The 20,602-nt window shown below is 43.1% G+C and overlaps 1 protein-coding gene across 6 annotated transcripts in view; it reads right to left on the reverse strand.

The window, feature by feature from the left end:
• MYOF (myoferlin) overlaps positions 1 to 20,602 on the reverse strand; it is a 278,968-nt gene that overhangs the window by 94,635 nt on the left and 163,731 nt on the right. For all 6 annotated transcript variants that reach the window (XM_030203030.1, XM_030203027.1, XM_030203029.1 and 3 more), the window contains 2 exons: positions 11,481 to 11,587; positions 10,082 to 10,274 (listed from right to left, as the gene is read on the reverse strand). In XM_030203030.1, coding sequence (XP_030058890.1) covers positions 10,082 to 10,274; positions 11,481 to 11,587 — 300 coding nt within the window. The remainder of the gene's footprint in view (positions 1 to 10,081; positions 10,275 to 11,480; positions 11,588 to 20,602) is intronic.

The raw sequence follows: 20,602 nt of genomic DNA on the forward strand, positions 1-20,602 counted from the left end.
CCAATGACAATAACAGCAATTCAATAACTAGGTGCCCATGGTTAGGTGCCCATTTGTGTATGTATGTGCACCAAAAATGAGCACTTATGCATGTTAGCATCCTAAGAACTATTCTATAAGGGTAAATATAAATGTGACGGCAATCACATACAAGGGGCATACATGTGGGTGGAGAATGAGAATGGCATGGGCAGAATAATGTAAGTTATGCTTACTCTTGTTGCATCAGTTCTATGGTTGACGTAACTGTGACTGCCTAAATGTACAGTGCACTAATATCGAGTTACACTTGTATTCTGTAACAGAATCTGGGCATTCAGATGATGTTATAGAATAGATGCTCCTCCACAACATCTATAAATAGGTGCCCACTTATAGATAGAATTGCTATCAAAAGGTTTTGCTGAAGTTGGGCCAACTGATAAGTTGTAAGGTACAAAGGGAAGACCACATCCCTTTGTACCTTATGACTTATCAGTTGGCCCAACTTCAGCAAAAACTTTTGATGGCAATTCTATCTATAAGTGGGCACTAAATACTATCTACAGAGCAGCTAAGACCACATAGCTGCTCTGTAGATAGTATTTAGTGAGACAGGCTTTTAGAGTGCCACTGTCATCATAAAAGGTGCAATTTGATGAGATTTGACAATGGGAGCTCAGAGTGGAAAGAAATATCTGCTTATTCATAGTGGAAATGTAGACTTGAAATCAATGACTGGTGGGCCTTTCAAGAATGAGTCTTTATAAATTAATAGGAAACTGTAGTTTTATATATGATGTAACTATAGGAACGATTTGTAGTTCATAATAGTAATTGACTATAGAGACTGGAAGAGGCTATTATGCATTAAAATCTTTTTCAAACCTTTTCAATATCTAGGTTCTTTCATTAATTAAATCTCAATTGGATGTTTTAGATCATATGATTTAATTGTAGTCCTTTAAGTAAAATAACACCATATTTATTTGAGTTGAGTGACAACAATGAAGACAGCAGCTGGCAGAAGCTATTTACAGTAAACTTTCATTCATGAGTTTAAAAAGGGGTTGGATGGTTTCCTAAAGGACAAGTCCATAGACCGCTACTAAATGGGAAAAATCCACAATTTCGGGAATAACATGTATAAAATGTTTGTACGTTTGGGTAGCTTGCCAGGTGCTCTTGACCTGGATTGGCCACTGTCAGGGACAGGATGCTGGGCTCGATGGACCTTTGGTCTTTTCCCAGTGTGGCATTACTTATGTACTTATGATGTTGTAAATATGAGCACAAAATATTGAACTGCAATACTGGGAAGCGTTAAATGTTTTACTGAGCTGAACACCACATGCCCTGATTTTAAAATTGCTGATTATTATAGGGCATATCCTGGCTAATGGTATTGGGAGTTTATTTAAATCTTTAAGGGACAATTAAGATTAGGTGATTTTGCCAACATGTCTTAAAATGAGATAACTTGGAATCATGAAAATTGCACTACATAAGCAATAATAATGATGCCAGTACACAGAATTTACCTTCAGCAAGTATTCACTGATGATACTGCACATGTAAGTAAAATCACTTGATTTGCAATATTGGGAAGATTTGTTCCATGTCAATGTATTGCTGAATAATACCTTAATTTTTTATTTGATGAGCTGTAGATTGTTCAGGTCATTGTGCAGAGATAAATATTTGGATTAAAATTTTAAAATAATAGAGTAGGTTTGGATTAAAAGAAGACAGAGATGTTAAAGATGAGTAATAGAAATTTAATTAGTATTAGAATAACTATTCATACACCTTCATGTGAATAGAATTCCATTTTGAAATGAGGTTGAAAATGAGAAGTTTGCAGGTAGTATTATTACAGTGACAGTGGTGCCTAGCTAATGAGAACATTAGAAATCAGTTGTAAGAGTTTTGTATTGAGGATTCTTTTGATCAATGCTGTTAATGAATTGCCACTGAAACGTTGCTTTCTTTCACTAGATTTGTGAAATCAAGTTTGAGATAGGTTAAAAGAATAAATAAATCGATTTAAACCCTGTGTCTCAAATAATGTGAGTAGTTATGTCTCGTTATAGTAATAAAGGTTTTAGAATATAGATTTATTCTAAAACCCCCACAGATTGCCCTGCTGCTGGTCCCAGCCCCTTCTCTCTACTGTGGGCGGCCTGCCTGTCTGACATAATTTCCTGTTTCCTCGGAGGCGGGCCATCTACAGTAGACAGAAGGGGCCAGGGCCAGCAGCAGGGCAACCTATGGGAGTCAGTGCAGTCACCTTCTGATGAAAAACAAAAGAAATAAAAAGGTAATTTCAGGGAAGGGGGTTGGGGAGGGAAAGGCAGGGGGAAATGCCGCCTTACAAGAGTGCCGCCTGAGGCCCCCTCCTCAGGTGGCCTAATGGTAGGACTGCCAATGATTATCGTGTAACACGGTGCAAAAGACAAGGGAGATGGGCTTTTTACTCAGCACAGGATAAATACTACCCCTCACAATATATTCTGTTTTTCTCTTTCTCTGAAAGATCTTTCTGATCTCATCAGGCCTATTACTTCCTGCACTGGGGTCCTCAAAGGGTCCAGGAGTGCTGACATATCAGCCAGATCATCACTTGAAACCAATTTAGAAAAAAACGTAAAAATCCAAATTTTCTTTTAACAGGAGTGCAGCAATATGCTATAGCACTACAAATGTTCTCATTTCAACAAGGACAAATCTAGGTAAATGAAAATGCTGCTTTAAAGTTTTTCCTAAAATTAGCTGTATGTACAAGCTCAGCGGATCAGTTAATGCTAAGTATTCATGTTAATAGTACTATGATAGAAAAAATGACTGCAAGATGATCTCCACCCCTTTAGTAGAAAAATGGTTTCCCAGGGAAATGACAGAAGTGGAGGAGTGGCCTAGTGGTTAGAGTGGTGGACTTTGGTCCTGGGGAACTGGGTTCAATTCCCACTGCAGGCACAGGCAGCTCCTTGTGACTCTAGGCAAGTTACTTAACCCTCCATTGCCCCAGGTACAAATAAGTACCTAAGCCGCATTGAGCCTGCCATGAGTGGGAAAGCGTGGGGTACAAATAAAAAAATAAAAAAAAGATCCACAAGCAATCATTTAGAATTGTGGACATGTAGAAAACTAATCTTGGACAATCCCAAGCCTTGCTTTTATATGTAGTCCTCGGCAGTAATTATATTTCAATTATTTTTAGGAAGGAAATCTTAATCAACTCTACAGGACAAATGTTTACCTTTAGTCTGCTTACTAAAGGATATGATTAGCCTTCATTATCCTGTTTGTTCTTTATCACTGAGAAGGAGCAGTGTAACATGTGCAATGTCTAGTGTGAATGCTCATATTCCACACGGTTATATGACAGCTCTGCTAAAATGACCAAGCACTCACTATCCCTACTCTAGTATACCCACAAAAACCATCTTGTTTCTTAATTGTTCGTGACTATAGGGAAAACACATTGGATTCGTGACAGAACAGCATTCTAACCACGGTGCAGAGCCAGTATATTCAATGGCATAGTTAGCACAAGAAAATACAGACACAGAACTCAGGTGTGTATATTATCCTACATTTACATCAGATAAAGATCTGATCATAGATATTCAAAAGTTGCTGGGAGATTTCAATCTGCCGGATGTAGATTGGAAGGTTCCATCTGCGGAATCGGAAATAAGTAGAGAGATCGTGGATGCTTTTCAAAGTGCTCTGCTCAGACAAATGGTGACGGAACCCACGAGGGAGAAAGCGACGCTGGATCTGGTGCTCACAAATGGGGATCGTGTGTCAAATGTCCGAGTGGGTGTCCACCTGGGCAACAGTGACCATCAAACAGTTTGGTTTGATATGACAGTTGAAGTGGAGGGCAGCCACTCAAAACTCAAAGTCCTGGATTTCAAGCATGCTGACTTTAGTAAAATGGGGGAATACCTGAGGAAGGAGCTGATGGGCTGGGAGGACATACGAGAAGTGGAAGGACAGTGGTCCAGGCTGAAAGAAGCTATAAATATGTCCACAAACCTTTATGTAAGGAGAGTAAATAAAAGCAAGAGAAAAAGGAAACCGATATGGTTCTCCAAGCAAGTGGCTGAGAAAATAAAGGCTAAAGAATTGGTGTTCCTGAAATACAGAAAAACTCAAGAAGAGGAACACGGAGAGAAATACCGGATGAAACTGAAAGAAGCCAAGAGAGAGATACGTCTGGCGAAAGCGCAAGCGGAAGAACAAATGGCTAGAAATGTAAGGATGGGTGACAAAAATTTCTTCAGGTATATTAGTGAAAGGAGGAAGACTAAAAAGGGATTTGTGAGACTGAAAGATGCTGCAAACCGCTATGTAGATAATGATGAAGAAAAAGCAAATTTGTTAAATAGATACTTTTGTTCTGTTTTCACAAAAGGAAATCCTGGAGAAGGACCACGATTGACTGGCAAAAGTACATATGAGAATGGAGTGAATATAGCACCGTTCACGGAAGAGAGTGTGTATGAACAACTTGAAAATCTAAAGGTGGACAAAACCACGGGACCGGACGGGATCCACCCCAGGATATTGAGGGAGCTCAGAGAGGTTCTGGCGGGTCCTCTTAAAGATTTGTTTAACAAATCCTTGGAGATGGGAGAGGTTCCATGGGATTGGAGAACAGCGGATGTGGTCCCTCTTCACAAAAGTGGTGATAGGAAAGGAGCTGGAAACTACAGGCCGGTAAGCCTCACTTTGGTTATTGGAAAAGTAATTGAAGTGATGCTGAAGGAAAGGATAGTGAATTTCCTGGAAGCCAATAAGTTGCAAGATCCGAGACAACATGGTTTTACCAAAGGTAAATCGTGCCAAATGAATCTCATTGAATTCTTTGACTGAGTGACCGGAAAACTGAATCATGGACGTGCTATAGACGTAATCTACTTAGATTTCAGCAAAGCTTTTGACACAGTTCCCCACAGGAGGCTATTGAATAAACTTGACAGGCTGAAGATAGGACCCGACATGGTGAACTGGATTAGGAACTGGATGACGGACAGACGCCAGAGGGTGGTGGTTAATGGAATTCGCTTGGATGAGGGAAAGGTGAGTAGTGGAGTGCCTCAGGGATCGGTGCTGGGGCTGATTCTGTTCAATATATTTGTGAGTGACATTGCCGAAGGGTTAGAAGGTAAAGTTTGCCTTTTTGTGGACGATACTAAGATTTGTAATAGAGTGAACACCCAGGAGGGAGTGGAAAACATGAAAGAGGATCTACAGAAGCTAGAAGAATGGTCTAAGGTTTGGCAATTAAAATTCAATGCGAAGAAATGCAAAGTGATGCACGTAGGGAGTTGAAATCCACGGGAGACGTATGTGTTAGGCGGTGAGAGTCTGATATGTACAGACAGGGAGAGGGATCTTGGGGTGATAGTATCTGAGGATCTGAAGGCGACGAAACAGTGTGACAAGGCGGTGGCCGTAGCTAGAAGGTTGCTAGGCTGTATAGAGAGAAGTGTGACCAGCAGAAGAAAGGAGGTATTGATGCCCCTGTATAAGTCATTGGTGAGGCCTCCCTGAGTATTGTGTTCAGTTTTGGAGGCCATATCTTGCTAAGGATGTAAAAAGAATTGAAGCGGTGCAAAGAAAAGCTACAAAAATCGTATGGAATTTGCGTTTCAAGACGTATGAGGAGAAACTTGCTGACCTGAATGTGTATACCCAGGAGGAAAGGAAAAACAAGGGTGATATGATACAGACGTTCAAATATTTGAAAGGTATTAATCCGCAAACAAACCTTTTCCGTAGATGGGAAGGTGTTAGAACTTGTGGACGTGAAATGAGATTGAAGGGGGGCAGACTCAAGAAAAATGTCAGGAAGTATTTTTTCACGGAGAGAGTGGTGGATACTTGGAATGCCATCCCGTGGGAGGTGGTGGAAATGAAAACGGCAGTGCTTTTTTTGTGCCGATACGCAACGGTACGGCGTACCGGCACCTTTTTCTCCTCCTTTCCTCCCCTCCCATGATATCCAGCAATTCTCCGCCTCTCCCCTGCCCTCCCATCGACGTGCAGTCGGACTCGGAAGCGAACAGTGCAGGCAGCGATTGGCTGGTAGCGTTGTAGCTTCCCTCTGCAAGTCCCGCCTATGTGTAAACAGGAAGTTGTAGGCGGGACTCGCAGAGGGAACTACGACGCTGCCAGCCAATCGCTGCCTGCACCGTTCGCTTCTGAGTCCGACGCTGGCTGGCAGGCAATGGAGGACGGCTGGGGGACGAAGAATCGCTGGATATGGGAGAGGTGAGGGCAGGGGAGAGACGGAGAATCGCTGCACGTCGATGGGAGGGCAGGGGAGAGGCGGAGAATCATTGGAAATCATGGGAGGGGAGGGCAGGGATGAGAGAATTGCTGGACATAGGATGGGAGGGAAGGGCAGGGGAGAGAGAATTGCTGGACATGGGATGGGAGGGAAGGGCAGGGGAGAGATAATTGCTGGACATCGATGGGATAGGAGGGAAGGGCAGGGGAGAGAGAATTGCTGGACATCGATGGGATGGGAGGGAAGGGCAGGGGAGAGAGAATTGCTGGACATCGATGGGATGGGAGGGAAGGGCAGGGGAGAGAGAATTGCTGGACATCGATGGGATGGGAGGGAAGGGCAGGGGAGAGAGAATTGCTGGACATTGATGGGATGGGAGGGAAGGGCAGGGGAGAGAGAATTGCTGGACATCGATGGGATGGGAGGGAAGGGCAGGGGAGAGAGAATTGCTGGACATCGATGGGATGGGAGGGAAGGGCAGGGGAGAGAGAATTGCTGGACATGGGATGGGAGGGAAGGGCAGGGGAGAGAGAATTGCTGGACATGGGATGGGAGGGAAGGGCAGGGGTGAGATAATTGCTGGACATCGATGGGAGGGCAGGGGAGAGAGAATTGCTGGACATGGGATGGGAGGGAAGGGCAGGGGTGAGATAATTGCTGGACATCGATGGGAGGGCAGGGGAGAGAGGAGGGCAGGGAAGAGAGAATTGCTGGACATGGATGGGAGAAGAGGGCAGGGAAGAGAGAATTGCTGGACATCAATGGGATGGGAGGGAAGGGCAGGGGAGAGATAATTGCTGGATAGGGAGGGGAGGACAGGGAAGAGAGAATTGCTGGACATGGATGAGAGGGAAGAGAGGAGAAATGCTAGAAATGGATGGAGAGGAGAGCAGGAGATAGAAGAAAATTGCTGGACATGGATGGATGGAGGAGTTGGCTAGGAGAGAGGAGAAATGCTGACTTGGATGGAGGAGAGGGGAGAGAGAATTATTGCTTTATATGGATACAGAGGAGGGAAGAGAGATGAGAAATGCTGGACATGGATGGAGGGAAGGAGAGAGGAGAAGTGCTGGACATGAATGGAGGGGAGGAAAGAAAAAAAGAAGATGCACACGGATGGAGATGAGGGAAAGGGAAGAGGAGAAAAACTGCACATGGATGGAGAAAATAGGCAAAAGCTGGATCCACGTTATACCTCCTCCAGTAATTCCATGGAGGAGGACCCAGCTTTTACTTATGGATGCAGGGCAACAAAAGAAGAAGAAAGGAGGAAAGTAAAGAAATAAATGGAAAGGAAGCCCTGGAAACGGAGTTAAGAGAACAGATAGAGAGCAGCAGAATCAGAGACTGGGACCAATATGGATAGAAAAAACAAAGTCACCAGACAACAAAGGTAGAAAAAAATCATTTTATTTTCATTTTAGTGTTTGGAATTTGTCTTATTTTGCACTGGGTATACTAGAGCTGTAACAGCTTACAGAAATTATTTATAATGAAAAAAAAATCACATTATTTTTTCTCCTATACTAGTATTATATTTTCAATGATGTCCGTTTATATGCGCCATGGTTGGTATAAGGGGTGTTGCTAATGTGGGTGTGGCTATAATAGGGGCGGCACCATATGTGGTGACCCCGCCCACAATGAGTACCGGCACCTTTTCTTCTACAAAAAAAGCACTGGAAAACGGTAACAGAATTCAAAAATGCGTGGGATAAACATAAAGGAATCCTGTTCAGAAGGAATGGATCCTCAGAAGCTTAGCGGAGATTGGGTGGCAGCGCCAGTGGTGGGAGGTGGGGCTAGTGGTTGGGAGGCAGGGCTAGTGCTGGGCAGACTTCTACGGTCTGTGCCCTGAAAATGGCAGATACAAATCAAGTTCAGGTATACACATAAAGTAGCACATATGAGTTTATCTTGTTGGGGAGACTGGATGAACCGTACTATGTTATTTACTTTCACGAAAAGAGGAGCCAAGCTGCCTTGTGCCTCTGGGACCCAATTTAGACAGGTAGCAAATCAGCAGATACTTCAGGCTCTATTCGGTGGAAACAGTGAATCCAAAATAGGTTTTATATAGCAGAACACATGGATACCTGACCTTGGAGCACTTCGAGGTGGTTGGGGCACATTCTGCACAAGAGCCCTAAGCTCTAGATCCCTGGAGTTGGGAGGAAAGTTGATGGGGAGATCTGAGGTTGACATCAAGCTAGAACCAAAAGGAGGGAGAAAAGGCAGTCTAAAGACTGTCTGAAAGGGGATGTGGCAAGTAGAGAATGAGACGGGGACAAAGTTTGTCCCCATCACTGTGGGTTCTGTCCCCATCCCCATGGACTCTGTCCTCATCTGCAGAAGCTTCGAACACTTATGATTTTATATTTAAATGTTTTTATTAAAGTATAAAAAAGGAACAATGTGCTGTGCAACTATTTATAAATCACAAATAGAAAACAATAATTACAACAAGCAACTATAATAACCCCCCACCACCACCCCCAACAGTAGCTGATTTCCACTACCCAAAGGAACCCTAATCCACTCTGTTAAAATGTCTAGGAGTACAAAATACAACCCGTTCTATATTCCCTAGTGGGGGACAAATATGCCCTATGTGCCCTATGAAGCAGTCTAGATCTCCTGTCTTCCACAGTCCTTCCTGCAATAGAAGATGTCTTCTTAGTTGATGTGCTGGTAGAAGGAATGTACAGGATCCCTCATGCAGATTTTGCTGGTTGTGGCCAGCATGTTTGCTTGTTTTTCCAAAAAAATCAAAATATCATCATCTGCATCACTCAAACAAAGCTTGTCCCCATCCTCGCGTGCTCTGTCCCCATGTCATTCTCTAGTGGCTGGCAAGCAAGCAGGCAGAGTGTGGCAGATTTGGGTCAAGCTCCGCCCCTCTGTGCCAGAAATATGGAAAAGGAATCCCACTGGTGACAAAAGGCTAGGCTTGGACAGTTACCACTCAAATCTGCAAATTACTACTATTTTACGATTTCTATAATGCTACTAGATGTACACAGAACTTTATATAACAGGGCCAATTCATTATGATTTTCTCCATTCATGTCTGTGGAAAAGACCTTTGATGAATCAGGATCCATTATAAATACTGAAAGATTTATTTCTACGCTTATCACTTCCCCTAGGTGGCTGCCTAGGGCAGCAGCTGCAGTCAAAGCAAAATCCACACAAAACTCCCAAGAACCAACAATGTATACTTTTACCTGCAGGAAGGATGGGCAATTTTATGTGATATAAAAACATGTCATCTTGGGGGAGGGAGGGCGGGAAGGTTAACGGCCTGAAAGTTAAGTCTGGGTTCATCTAAGGTACCCAAATATCTCTGCACCAGTGGTGAAGCTACGGGGGGTCTTGGTCCCCCAAAATTGGATCCCGGGCCCCTGGTTTGGCTGACGGGGGGGGGGGGTCCCCAACACCTGCCAGCTGAAGCTTTTCTCTAGCACTGTTAACTGCGCTTTGCCTGCCCTGCTTCCCCTAATGTCGTGTGCATGCTCGGTTTTAGTGAAACTGAGCATGCGCTTTTGAATAAATACTTCTTGCTGTAATTGGAGTGATTAGGTAGTCCCTGTTTCTGGAGCTGAGAGAAGGTGGGCAACCTCTCCAAAACACTCTTTAGTCATTTTTACTTTTCTCCTCCTGTTTTTTATTTTATTTTGTCGCTGTCCAGATCTATGTCTCTTAAGAGATAACTGCTTACCTTGACCATGCTATTCCGTTATCAGCTGGTCCCTACTGTTTTTCTTGAGTTGTATTTTTATTTTTTAAGCTACTAACCTCTTCAGCTAACTGCGTCAATTTATGTAACCAGTCTTCAATTTCAACCAAAGTGTCCCTGACATCCATGGCATCCGCTCTCATCTTAATTGCTGCCTCCTGAATGTGTTTAAGAGAGCTGAGGCGAAGCTTTGCAATCTGCATGTCCAGGACTGTTACATTGGATTTTCCTTCCAAGGGAGGCAATGGCTTACTGAAAAAGAAGAAAAATACATCATTATTATGCTTTCTCACACGGTTAGTAAATAATAAACATACTTGTACAGAACTGTAAATATTTTGTAATTCACACACAAGCTGTACCATCCATGTAACTGAAGTTTTGTCTCAGTATCTGAATCCATTAACAAGTTGCTTCCTATCAGAACAAAGAGTAGACTGACATAATACTGAAGATGGATTGTTAACAGAGAAACCTCAATTTCAGCTTCATGTACAATGAATACTTCCACATACTCAAATAATCCTGCTGGTAATAGCTTCTGGAAAGAAAGGAGCTGGGCTGAAGCTAGCAGGGAATGCAGCCTCCACTCTTCTGTTGCATTTTCTCACATTTGCTTCATTTTGCATGTAGGACAGAAGAGGATGGGGTGCTGGAGCAGGGGCTCTTTTCTCTTCTCCAGTCACACCTTTCCCCTCCTATCCCTGAAAGACAGGAGGGGAAGGGCAGATTAGGAAGCAGAGCCACTCTTCTTTCAGACTCACTCACTCCCCTCCACTTCCTTGTACAATGCCTGGGAAGGAAGGGACTGGAATAGGAATCAAGGGCTTCTCTCCAGGGCACAGTTAAATGAAGTCATGGCAAAAGCCTCGTGAACTCAAACATTTTTGTTAATGGTAATGTATTTTATAAATGAGTTATAAGTTTATGGTTCTGGTATTTATATTTTGATTTACCCCTGTATTTTTAGTTCTAAAAGCCTCATGAACCCATACCTAGCCATACTTCTGTCTGTCACTATCAGAGGTGTAACCAGACCTCAAATTTTTTTTTTTTTTTTGGGGGGGGGGGGGGGGGGGTTGAGTCCATTTGGGGGCACATTTTGCCCCACTTCCCACCAGCCCCACCAGCAGAAGCCTTCCTGTAGCAATACTCGGCACCTCGCTACCTGCCCTGCTTTCTCGCCCTGGCGCGTATTCTTAGTTTAAGTGAAATTGGCACAAACATCACCACAGGAAAGCTTCTGCTGGTGGGGCTTGGGGACCCTCCCCCCGCTAGCCAAACCAGCAAATTTTGGGGGCCCAAACCCAAATTGGGGGACCAAGGCCCCCAAGGCCCTTCCCCCCCCCCCCCCCCCCCCCCCCCGTGGCTATGCCACTGGACATTACCAAGATATCAAAAAGGTCTTCCGAAAGCACAGTAGCATGCCTACGCAGTGAGGCAGAATATCTAACTTACGCCATATCTTCGATAACTTGATCAATCAGTTTCAGCCATATCTCAGCTATCCGGTTTTCAGAAACTTTAGCCAGTACTGCTGACTTCAAGGCTGTTAGGTTTGTTTGCTAGAAATGAATGAGAAGAGTTAGTAAACGCTGGCAGGAAAGGTGCTCTATTACTTCAGAATTGGTATTTTATGCTAATACACACTGGTGTATTTGTTTAGTTACCAAACAATGAAGTATAATAGAGTCCATTTGTTACAAAAACCATTAAACCCATCACAGCTACATTTCAGCACATGCTTGTATCAGGGGTAAAGATATATCTCCTGTCTGCGTTAGATACATATGCAGATCATAGGCTCTATAATAGAAACAGTCCAGATTCTTTATCATAGACTACTTTTCTTTGTGGTTCAAAAATAAAGGGGCTATTCCATTTGTATGGAATGCATTGCCCACAGACCTGAAAGCAATAAACGAAATAACCATCTTTCGAAAGTCTCTAAAAACATAATTCTTCAAAAAGCCCTACAATGAGAACATATAACCTCACTAACAGTGGCGTTCCTAGGGGGGGCGGACACCCGGGGCGGCGCCCCGCCCCCCCGGGTGCAGCACCCCCCCCCCCCCCGATGCAGTGCGGACCCCCCCAGGGTGCAGCACCCCCCCACCCCCGATGCAGCGTGGACCCCCCCGGGTGCAAGCCACTGGGGGGGGGGGGGGTGCCGCAGCGCGCGCCTGCTCAGAGTTCCCTGACTTCGCGCGTTCGCTGCAGCTCCCTCTGACCCGGAACAGGAAGTAACCTGTTCCAGGGCAGAGGGAGCTGCAGGGAACGCGTGAAGTCAGCGAACTCAGAGCAGGCGCGCGGCGTGCACCCAGGGCGGACCGCCCCCACCACCCCCCCCTTGGTACGCCACTGCTCACTAAGTCACCTCACCAGTCCAATCATGAAAACCCACCTCTATAACTAACCTAATCACTCTCTTCCTTCTTCCCCCTTCCCTTCCAGTACACTGTACCAACTATATCTGTTTCCCTGATATGATAACGTTAACAAATCTATGTAAGCCACATTGAGCCTGCAAATAAGTGGGGGAATGTGGGATACAAATGCAATAAATAATAATAATAATAAATACAGTAGTTTTGTTTTTCTTTAGCTCTATAATAAATCTGGACTGGTTTGGTTGTTGAGCCAATGAATGCATGTGTACCTAAAGACAGAAAGGAAGTATATTTGTACCCCTGACGCAAGCATCTGACGAAACATGGCTGTGTCAAGTTTTATGGTTTTTATAATTGACTCTTCACCATGCTGCCACTATCTCTAATTTGCTCAATATTCAATTGCTCTTACCCTAGACTCTATTTGTTGGATTCTGCTTCTCACATTGACTTGTTCAATTACTTGCAAGCACTGGTCCCTACAAGCTGAGCAGGAGTCCTCCAACTGCACTGCTGCCAGTGGGGGGGGGGGGGGGGGGGGGCTGCTGCAATATTCTGTTTTCAATCAGTAGGTTTCCTGGAGTCCTGCAGAGCTTGCCTATCCCTCACTATTGAAAATGTGATATTGAAACAGCACCACCCACTGGCAGGACCCCTGCCCAGCTTAGAGGGAACAGTGCTTGCAAACAGTAACACCATGCCCCATAGTTTTCAAAATATCTTGCTCATTTCTCTCTTCAGCATGACTTCATTTCTAATACTTTGGAACATATAAAATGGTCTTTTGAAATAAAGGCGTGAACACTCTTTCATAACTGCAACCAAAGTAAGATGATGTAGATCGTAGAGCACCACAGATGTAGATTCACTTTGAGATCATAGGTCTTTGCTTCATTAGAGGTCCAATGTTATGGAATAATTTACTTGATCATTTGAGAAATATTACAGAGTTATCTTTATTTTTTTTTTTAAATATTGAAAATGCATTTGTTTATTCAAGCCTGTCTCACCTGCGATATCACTTTTCTATTAAGTATTGTAATGACTGAGTTTTGTAATGTTTTTCATTTGAGTTTATGTTTGTTTTATTGTAACCTGCCTAGGAATAGGAGGACTACAACTGTTTTAAATAAATAAATAAAGCATCAAGACAACATGAATATTTTATTAGATAAACAACTTTGTATAAAGTATTATAGCCTAAAGTCCTAATCTGGATACGTAATGCAACTCTAATATACAGCTCAATTTATTAATGTGGATTAACATGTTAATGTGTGATAATCTGAGTTACACATATAATTAGTAAATAAGCCCCACTGACAATAATGGGACTTGCAATAAGTAGTGCGTGCTAAAACGTATTCACTAAGGATGCATTTCAAGCTAATTTAAAGTCAATTATTTATTTCATGGTGAAGACAGCTCAGTTTTACAGAGCAAACGAATACAAAGAAATATGTACTATATGATGGAGACTCTGGGCTGCTGCTCTTCCTCCAGCCCCCTTACCCAGCCACCACCAGCAAGTCGCAGGCTTTAATTCTTCAAACTGGGACTTGTTTGATCTTTTATCACAGTGAACAATGCTATTACTAAAAGTACACAGACCACTTATGCTAAATTAAACTTGCAATAATTAAAAACAAAAGACAATGTGGTAAGAACAGTTACTGTTAAATAATGATGTATGCTATTTAATAAGGTATTAAATTGCTCATCATTAACTATTCCATGTAGCTTAACAAGAATGTTTAGATGCAGGCCAAAAGGTATGTCGGCACATGTATTAATTTGCAATCTTGAAACTGAACATGAGCTGTCTGAACTCATGCCAAAACCTTCCAAACTTATGCCAAAATGTTAATTTTATACCACCATGCCACAAAAAAATTAAGCTATACAACAAAACCAATCAAAGAGGAAACTAAGCTTCAGGGGAATCCGCTATAGCACAATAAGTGACAGAGCCCTAATAATATATAGCAATAAGAAGTTTTATCATTAACCCCCCCCCCCCCCTTTTCATAAACCATAATATCAAATATATAAGGAAAAACAGGTGCACTCAAATTAGAGACTGTGTCATTTCAGGAAGCAGCCCCAGTAAGCAGAGTGATGAATACAATCATCACACACCCAAAAGACACACAAACTAAGAGCTGAAATTCTTTTGAATCATATAATTCTCAACATCTATATTAGAAAAGCAAATCATGTAAGTCATCATTATTTGTATTAGATAAGATTAGAGTTAGGGCACAGTCTCTTTGACGTCTAGATCTATTATGGCAAATGGTATTGTATACCCATAGATCAAAGAAAATACCACCATGTGGTACCCCACCCTAAAACATTCAAACATACCCTTCACAATATGACCACTGTGACAAAACAGTGGGGTTTTAAGCCTGTAAAACTGTATTAATTATATCCTGAAGTGTATTTCTCTAGTTTGGCCAGCAGGTGGTGCATGTTTATGTTTAAAGCTGTTACAGAGAACTCACTGTTCCTTCTTTAGTTAACATAGATAAGAGGTAACCTGCAGTGATGTGGCCAGCTACTTTTAAAACTCGTTGTTCTGGGTTCTGATTGGCCCAGGAGCACCATTCATCTAGGATGTACTAGCTTTTTCTCCAGTCTTAGCCAGGAAGAAAAAAGAGAAAGATCTCTTTGCTGAGGCCTTGAGAACAGTTATATTTGATAACCTGTGAGCAGCTATATGTCCTGAGCTCCCCAGGTACTATTTAGATAGTAAACAAATATTTAGTTAGTTTTATAATTGATCCATATTTAGTTATTTTATTTATTTATTTTTGTTACATTTGTACCCCGCGCTTTCCCACTCATGGCAGGCTCAATGCGGCTTACATGGGGCAATGGAGGGTTAAGTGACTTGCCCAGAGTCACAAGGAGCTGCCTGTGCCTGAAGTGGGAATCGAACTCAGTTCCTCAGTTCTCCAGGACCAAAGTCCACCACCCTAACCACTAGGCCACTCCTCCACTGTTTGCTGAATGCACCTTTTCTATTCATTGATCTAATTTTTCATGACAATACGCATTTTTAATGTATTGCCTCTGCTTGTGTGGACTTACTAAGAATCCTGGTAGTTTGTGTGTTGGGTCTATAGGTACTTTCTAGGAACTATGGGACCACTGGGAGTGTGGCCCCAGTAACCTAAAAATCACTGGGATAATTTGAGTGTGGGAGACTCACATACAGGTGGTTGGGACCCAGTCAGTGGGAAGAGGGTGCTAGTGTAGAGCACGAGCGGTAGGTGCAGGTGGACCTGAGCTGTGCTGGGAATAGACCCTCTAAGTGGCTGCGGAGTAGCCCCAGTCAGATGGCTAGGCGTTTTGTGACAGCCACAATATAGAATTATACCAAAAATCCCTAGAAAACACCAAGAGAAAAAGTCATATTAACACCTTCCTAAATAAAATACAGTCATTTCTCACATGATACCAAGCAGTAGCAGATGCAAACAATTTCCATCACGCAGTAGCAAAGTAGGCATTAACTACTAAGCCAGAATTCAAATAACAGCTCAAACAAAACACACCCAAAACAAACTGTTTGATAGGGAATGTATAAAGATAGAATAAAAAGTAGAAAATTATCTAAATACAGAAAAACCCTCAGTGAAGATTTATGCAATACAAATTTTAGAAATTACAAGATGGAAAATTATGAATACATGAAATAAAAAAAACCTGTCTGAAATAGAAGCAATATGTAACAATTCCTCCTGGGACATGTGAAAGGGAACTCCAACACAAAATCAAAGTTAGCAATCCAAAATGGTTAATGCTTCCAGCACCTCTATAAAGAGATTATACCTGAAAATCTTATCCAAGAGCATAAGAACACCCAAGAGAACTTAAATCTGTTGGAAAAAATGACCAAAATTAACACCAGTAGACACTCCTACTACAATGGAGGAAATTAAAAAATGCCCCACCCTAACACAACCCCAGAAAAGCATGTGGCCCCCCATTAAATATTAGATGAAATGCTTAATACGGTAATTTATAAATTCAGAAAGCACTGGCAAAACTATTTAACCTGATTTTATTCTCTGGTCACTTCTCTAAGACATAGTCAGAGGGGTTAATTATATTAATGTATAAATAGAGAGATACCAGTAACCCAAATAATTACAGAGGGATATATGTCGATAGTAGCATGAGCAAACTGTACTAAAATGTCCTCACAGGAACACTAAAATTCCTAAATCAACAGCAAGTCTGCACAGAAAACAAATTGGTTTCCTTCCAAAGCACCAAACCACTGACCACATCTGTACCATACAGACACCGACTAACAAACATGTAAAAAGCACTCTCTCAGGGAGAATATTTGTATGTTTTATTGAAGAAAAAAAAAGCCTTTGACTCTACATGGTACCCTGGTCTCAACCTTAAACTACTGCAAACTGGAATTGGGGGAAACCTATAATAATTATTTTTACCTTACAGCTGATGGATTTAAACAACATGAAGACAGCTTCAAGCAAGAAGGGGTGAGAGAAGAAGAGCCCAAGACTCAACCTCTTCAGAAAGTACATCAACAATTTTTCCACAGTACCGCAGAGATACTCAGCAGCCGGACTAAAACTAAATGACTCAAATCAAATGCATGCTATATGCAAATGATCTGGCCATCCTATCCCATCACAGAAGGTCTACAAACAGACAAAGATTTTTAGCTGTTTGGGGTGCCTATCTACAGAAGATATCTCCACAGCCCGTAGTCAGGTCTTGAACAGGTTTTCAATGGCCCATTAGGGCACATCTGTGTTCCATAGGTTCTCAGGCTGAGCAGGGGGAGGGGGGTTCTGCTGGGTGGGGATTCCTAGACCTGTTTATGGGTAATTTGCAGTTCTAAGACCCAAGGTCCCAAGTGAAGGATCTGCTTTCTAGGAAGTATTTTCAAGGGATTTTGTATTGTTCAGAAGTTAGGGCGGGGGGGGGGGGGGGGGGGGATACAGTTACAGGGGTTTCCATTTGGTAATGCTTTCTCTTGTTTTATCAGAGGCATACTGCAAATCATGATTTTTCATAAAAGACCAAAAAACCTCCAACACAATTTCACACTCTTCATAGAGAACACACTTTAGGATATATATACCTTGGCACAAGACTGAGAGCCCGATGTACAACACTTACCATGCTTGGAACATTTGCTTTAGACCGGTTGTAGCCTGTCTAAAGCAAATGTTATTTACCATGTAATGCTGAAAGAGATTCTGCGTCCCTTTTACCTCTCCCCATAGCAGCTACCAAGAACCCCAAGGATCTCATTAGTATTAAAATGAGCATTCTGAGCAACGCATAGACTTGAGCACCTACCTTTATGGCAGGTCTGGACCTATCTTTATGGGGAGGTCTGGATCTGTCTTTATGGGGAGCAGTCTGCTTGCACTGTATAGTGCAAGAAGACTACTCCCCATAGTAGGTGCTCACCCCAACCCTAACCTGATCCCCCCTCCCCCAAGACCTTAATTTTCCTGGTGGTCCGCACCCCCCTCCCACACCAACTCCCAGCTACCCCTCCCCAAACCCCCATACAAAGAATACCAGGTGGTCCAGTGGACTCTAACCCCCCACCCAAACCCTTTCCTGACCCTCCTGGAAAAATCTCCCTGGTGGTCTAGTGATCCCCTTTCCCTAACCCATACCTTAAACCGTTGGCGGCAGGAGCAACACCTTCTCCCTCCTGCCTCTGGGCCCACCCTTCACAAGATGGCAGTGCTCAGACCCTGCCCAGTGCATCCTATGATGCATTGGAAGGGACTAAACACCATATGTTTTTTTCCCTATATGGTGCTTAGCACCTCCCAGAGCAGCCCAGAATGCACTGGTCAGGGGCTGGGCGCCACCATTTTCAGAAAGCAGGCCCAGAGACAGGAAGAAGGAGGGGGGGTCTGGGAGAGGGGTTTTTATTTGTGGGGGGGAGTCAGGGTCCACTGGACCACCATGGACTTACTGAAAGGGGCAGGGGGGTTACTACAACACCAGGGAATTTTTTGAATTGTGTAGGGGGCCTCAAGAGGTGGTCCTCTGGACTCCAGCAGACCTTCTCTTGAGCCTCATTCCCCCCCCCCACCTGCAACTCAAAAAACTCCCTAGTGGTCTACTGTCAAACGTAGACCAAATCTTAAAGAAACTCCAGACCGCTCAAAACACGGCTTTTATTTGGAAAAACGCGATTCGAAAGCATCAAACCCCTCGGAGAAAAACTGCACTGGCTTCTAATCAAAGAACATATCACTTTCAAAATCTGCACCCTGGTCCATAAAATCATCTACGGCAAAACCCCGGGATACATGACAGACCGCATAGACCTACCAACCGGAAACACAACAGGATCAACACGAACATACCTAAATCTCCACTACCCAAGCTGCAAAGGACTCAAATACAAATCAACTTATGCATCCAGCTTTTCCTACATAAGCACACAACTATGGAACGCAATAACCAAAGCCGTGAAAACAACATATGACCACCTAAAATTCCGGAAATCACTAAAAACCAACCTGTTCAAAAAAGCATATCACACTGACCCAATTTAAATGCTGACACATTGCAACACAATGAGACCAAAGCTCGTATGGAAACATATGAACTATCCCTCTCTACGACCTATGTGTCTGTTACACTTGAATCTTATTCTGCCAAAACATTAATGTATTTGTTCATACTGGAATTGGCGATCGCCTTTACAGTACTATGTAAGCCACATTGAGCCTGCAAATAGGTGGGAAAATGTGGGATACAAATGTAACAAATAAATAAATAAAAATAAGTATTTGACAGCTTCGAGTTGCAAACAGATACCAATGCACAAAGGGGGATCCGTGCATCTCATTTACATGTGATCCCCTTTGTGCATCCGTTGCTATAAGGGTGCCTTTATACATTGGTAGCTAAATGTATCTGGGAGTTATAAACCTGCTATAAATACACTACAAGAAAAACTTTTAAGGGCTCCATATGCAACAAAGAAACCCAAGGCCAAATACAATCCCCACAGTTGAACTACAATTAAAAATTATTCCATAGCATCATCCAAGGCTTTTCCAAGCAATATGCATTATCAGCACATGTATCACTGACCATCAAAAATGCTCCACAGCCCTTCTGCTTGTCCCAGCCAGCCCCCAGTGTGGAAAGCGAGTGTTGCCAGATTGGGCTTGCTAGAGGTACAGACCAGCACTATGTAACACCAATACACAGAATGAGACAAAACCTCAATAGTGTTACTGGCCCCACCCTTTAGAACATCCTTCCACCTCACCTGCATCTAGAAACCTTCTTTAAGTAGCTTAAAGTTAGGCGGAAGACTTATTTCTTCAGTGATGCTTTTACCTATCTACGGGCAGTCTATAATGTCTGCTCCAGCCACACTCTTCCCCTCCTATGCTTGGGAAAATTCATCGTTTCAATTATGTGAGATTATGTGACCCCACTGTATTGCACCACCACTGGCTACCAGTCCTATATAGGATTTTATTAGAATATTGGTTTAAACTCATAGGGCCTATCTTGAGACGCTTCCTCCTCCTCTTGCCCAACTAATAGTGCCTTATGTACCAGGCTGCTCATTGCAGGCTGTAAATGGATTTTAAACCGACATTCCCTGCTCTACATATACGGTTTTTTTTTCTATGTAGCTCCTACATTATGGAACCATGCGACACCCTGAGCGAGGGGGTCTGTGGAATAACACAGCTGGACAAGGGATATAAGTGAAAACAAGCATTTTATTTAGTTTAATCCTGAAGCCTGTTATGTCACAGGACTAGGCACGAAAGACAGAATGCCTCTGTAGTTTAATAAGCAGTCTTAAGCAGGCCTCAGGCTAGCAAGGCCCAAACATAGTCTGTGTCTGGAAGAGCAGCCTCACCCCAAACACAGCCTGGGGGCTGTTCTCTGAGTATTAGGGTCTGGATCCAGCCAGACTTTGGAGCAAGGCTTGTCAGTCTCAAACAAGAAGCAAAAGTGGCTTACCTCAGCCAAGTCACAATTCTTAATCATAGGTGATGGCATACACTGGGGCTTTGATTCCTTCTCTCTAGGCCTCCTTAACCTCAGTGAGGCCCTGTCTTATATACTTCCTGATTTTGGCTCCAGTCCTTCTCCTGCCTCACTTCATCTCGGGCAGGACTAGTGTTCTTAAGGTGG

Source organism: Microcaecilia unicolor, chromosome 5 (genome assembly GCF_901765095.1).
Source record: "Microcaecilia unicolor chromosome 5, aMicUni1.1, whole genome shotgun sequence".
Taxonomy (NCBI): Eukaryota; Metazoa; Chordata; class Amphibia; order Gymnophiona; family Siphonopidae; genus Microcaecilia; species Microcaecilia unicolor.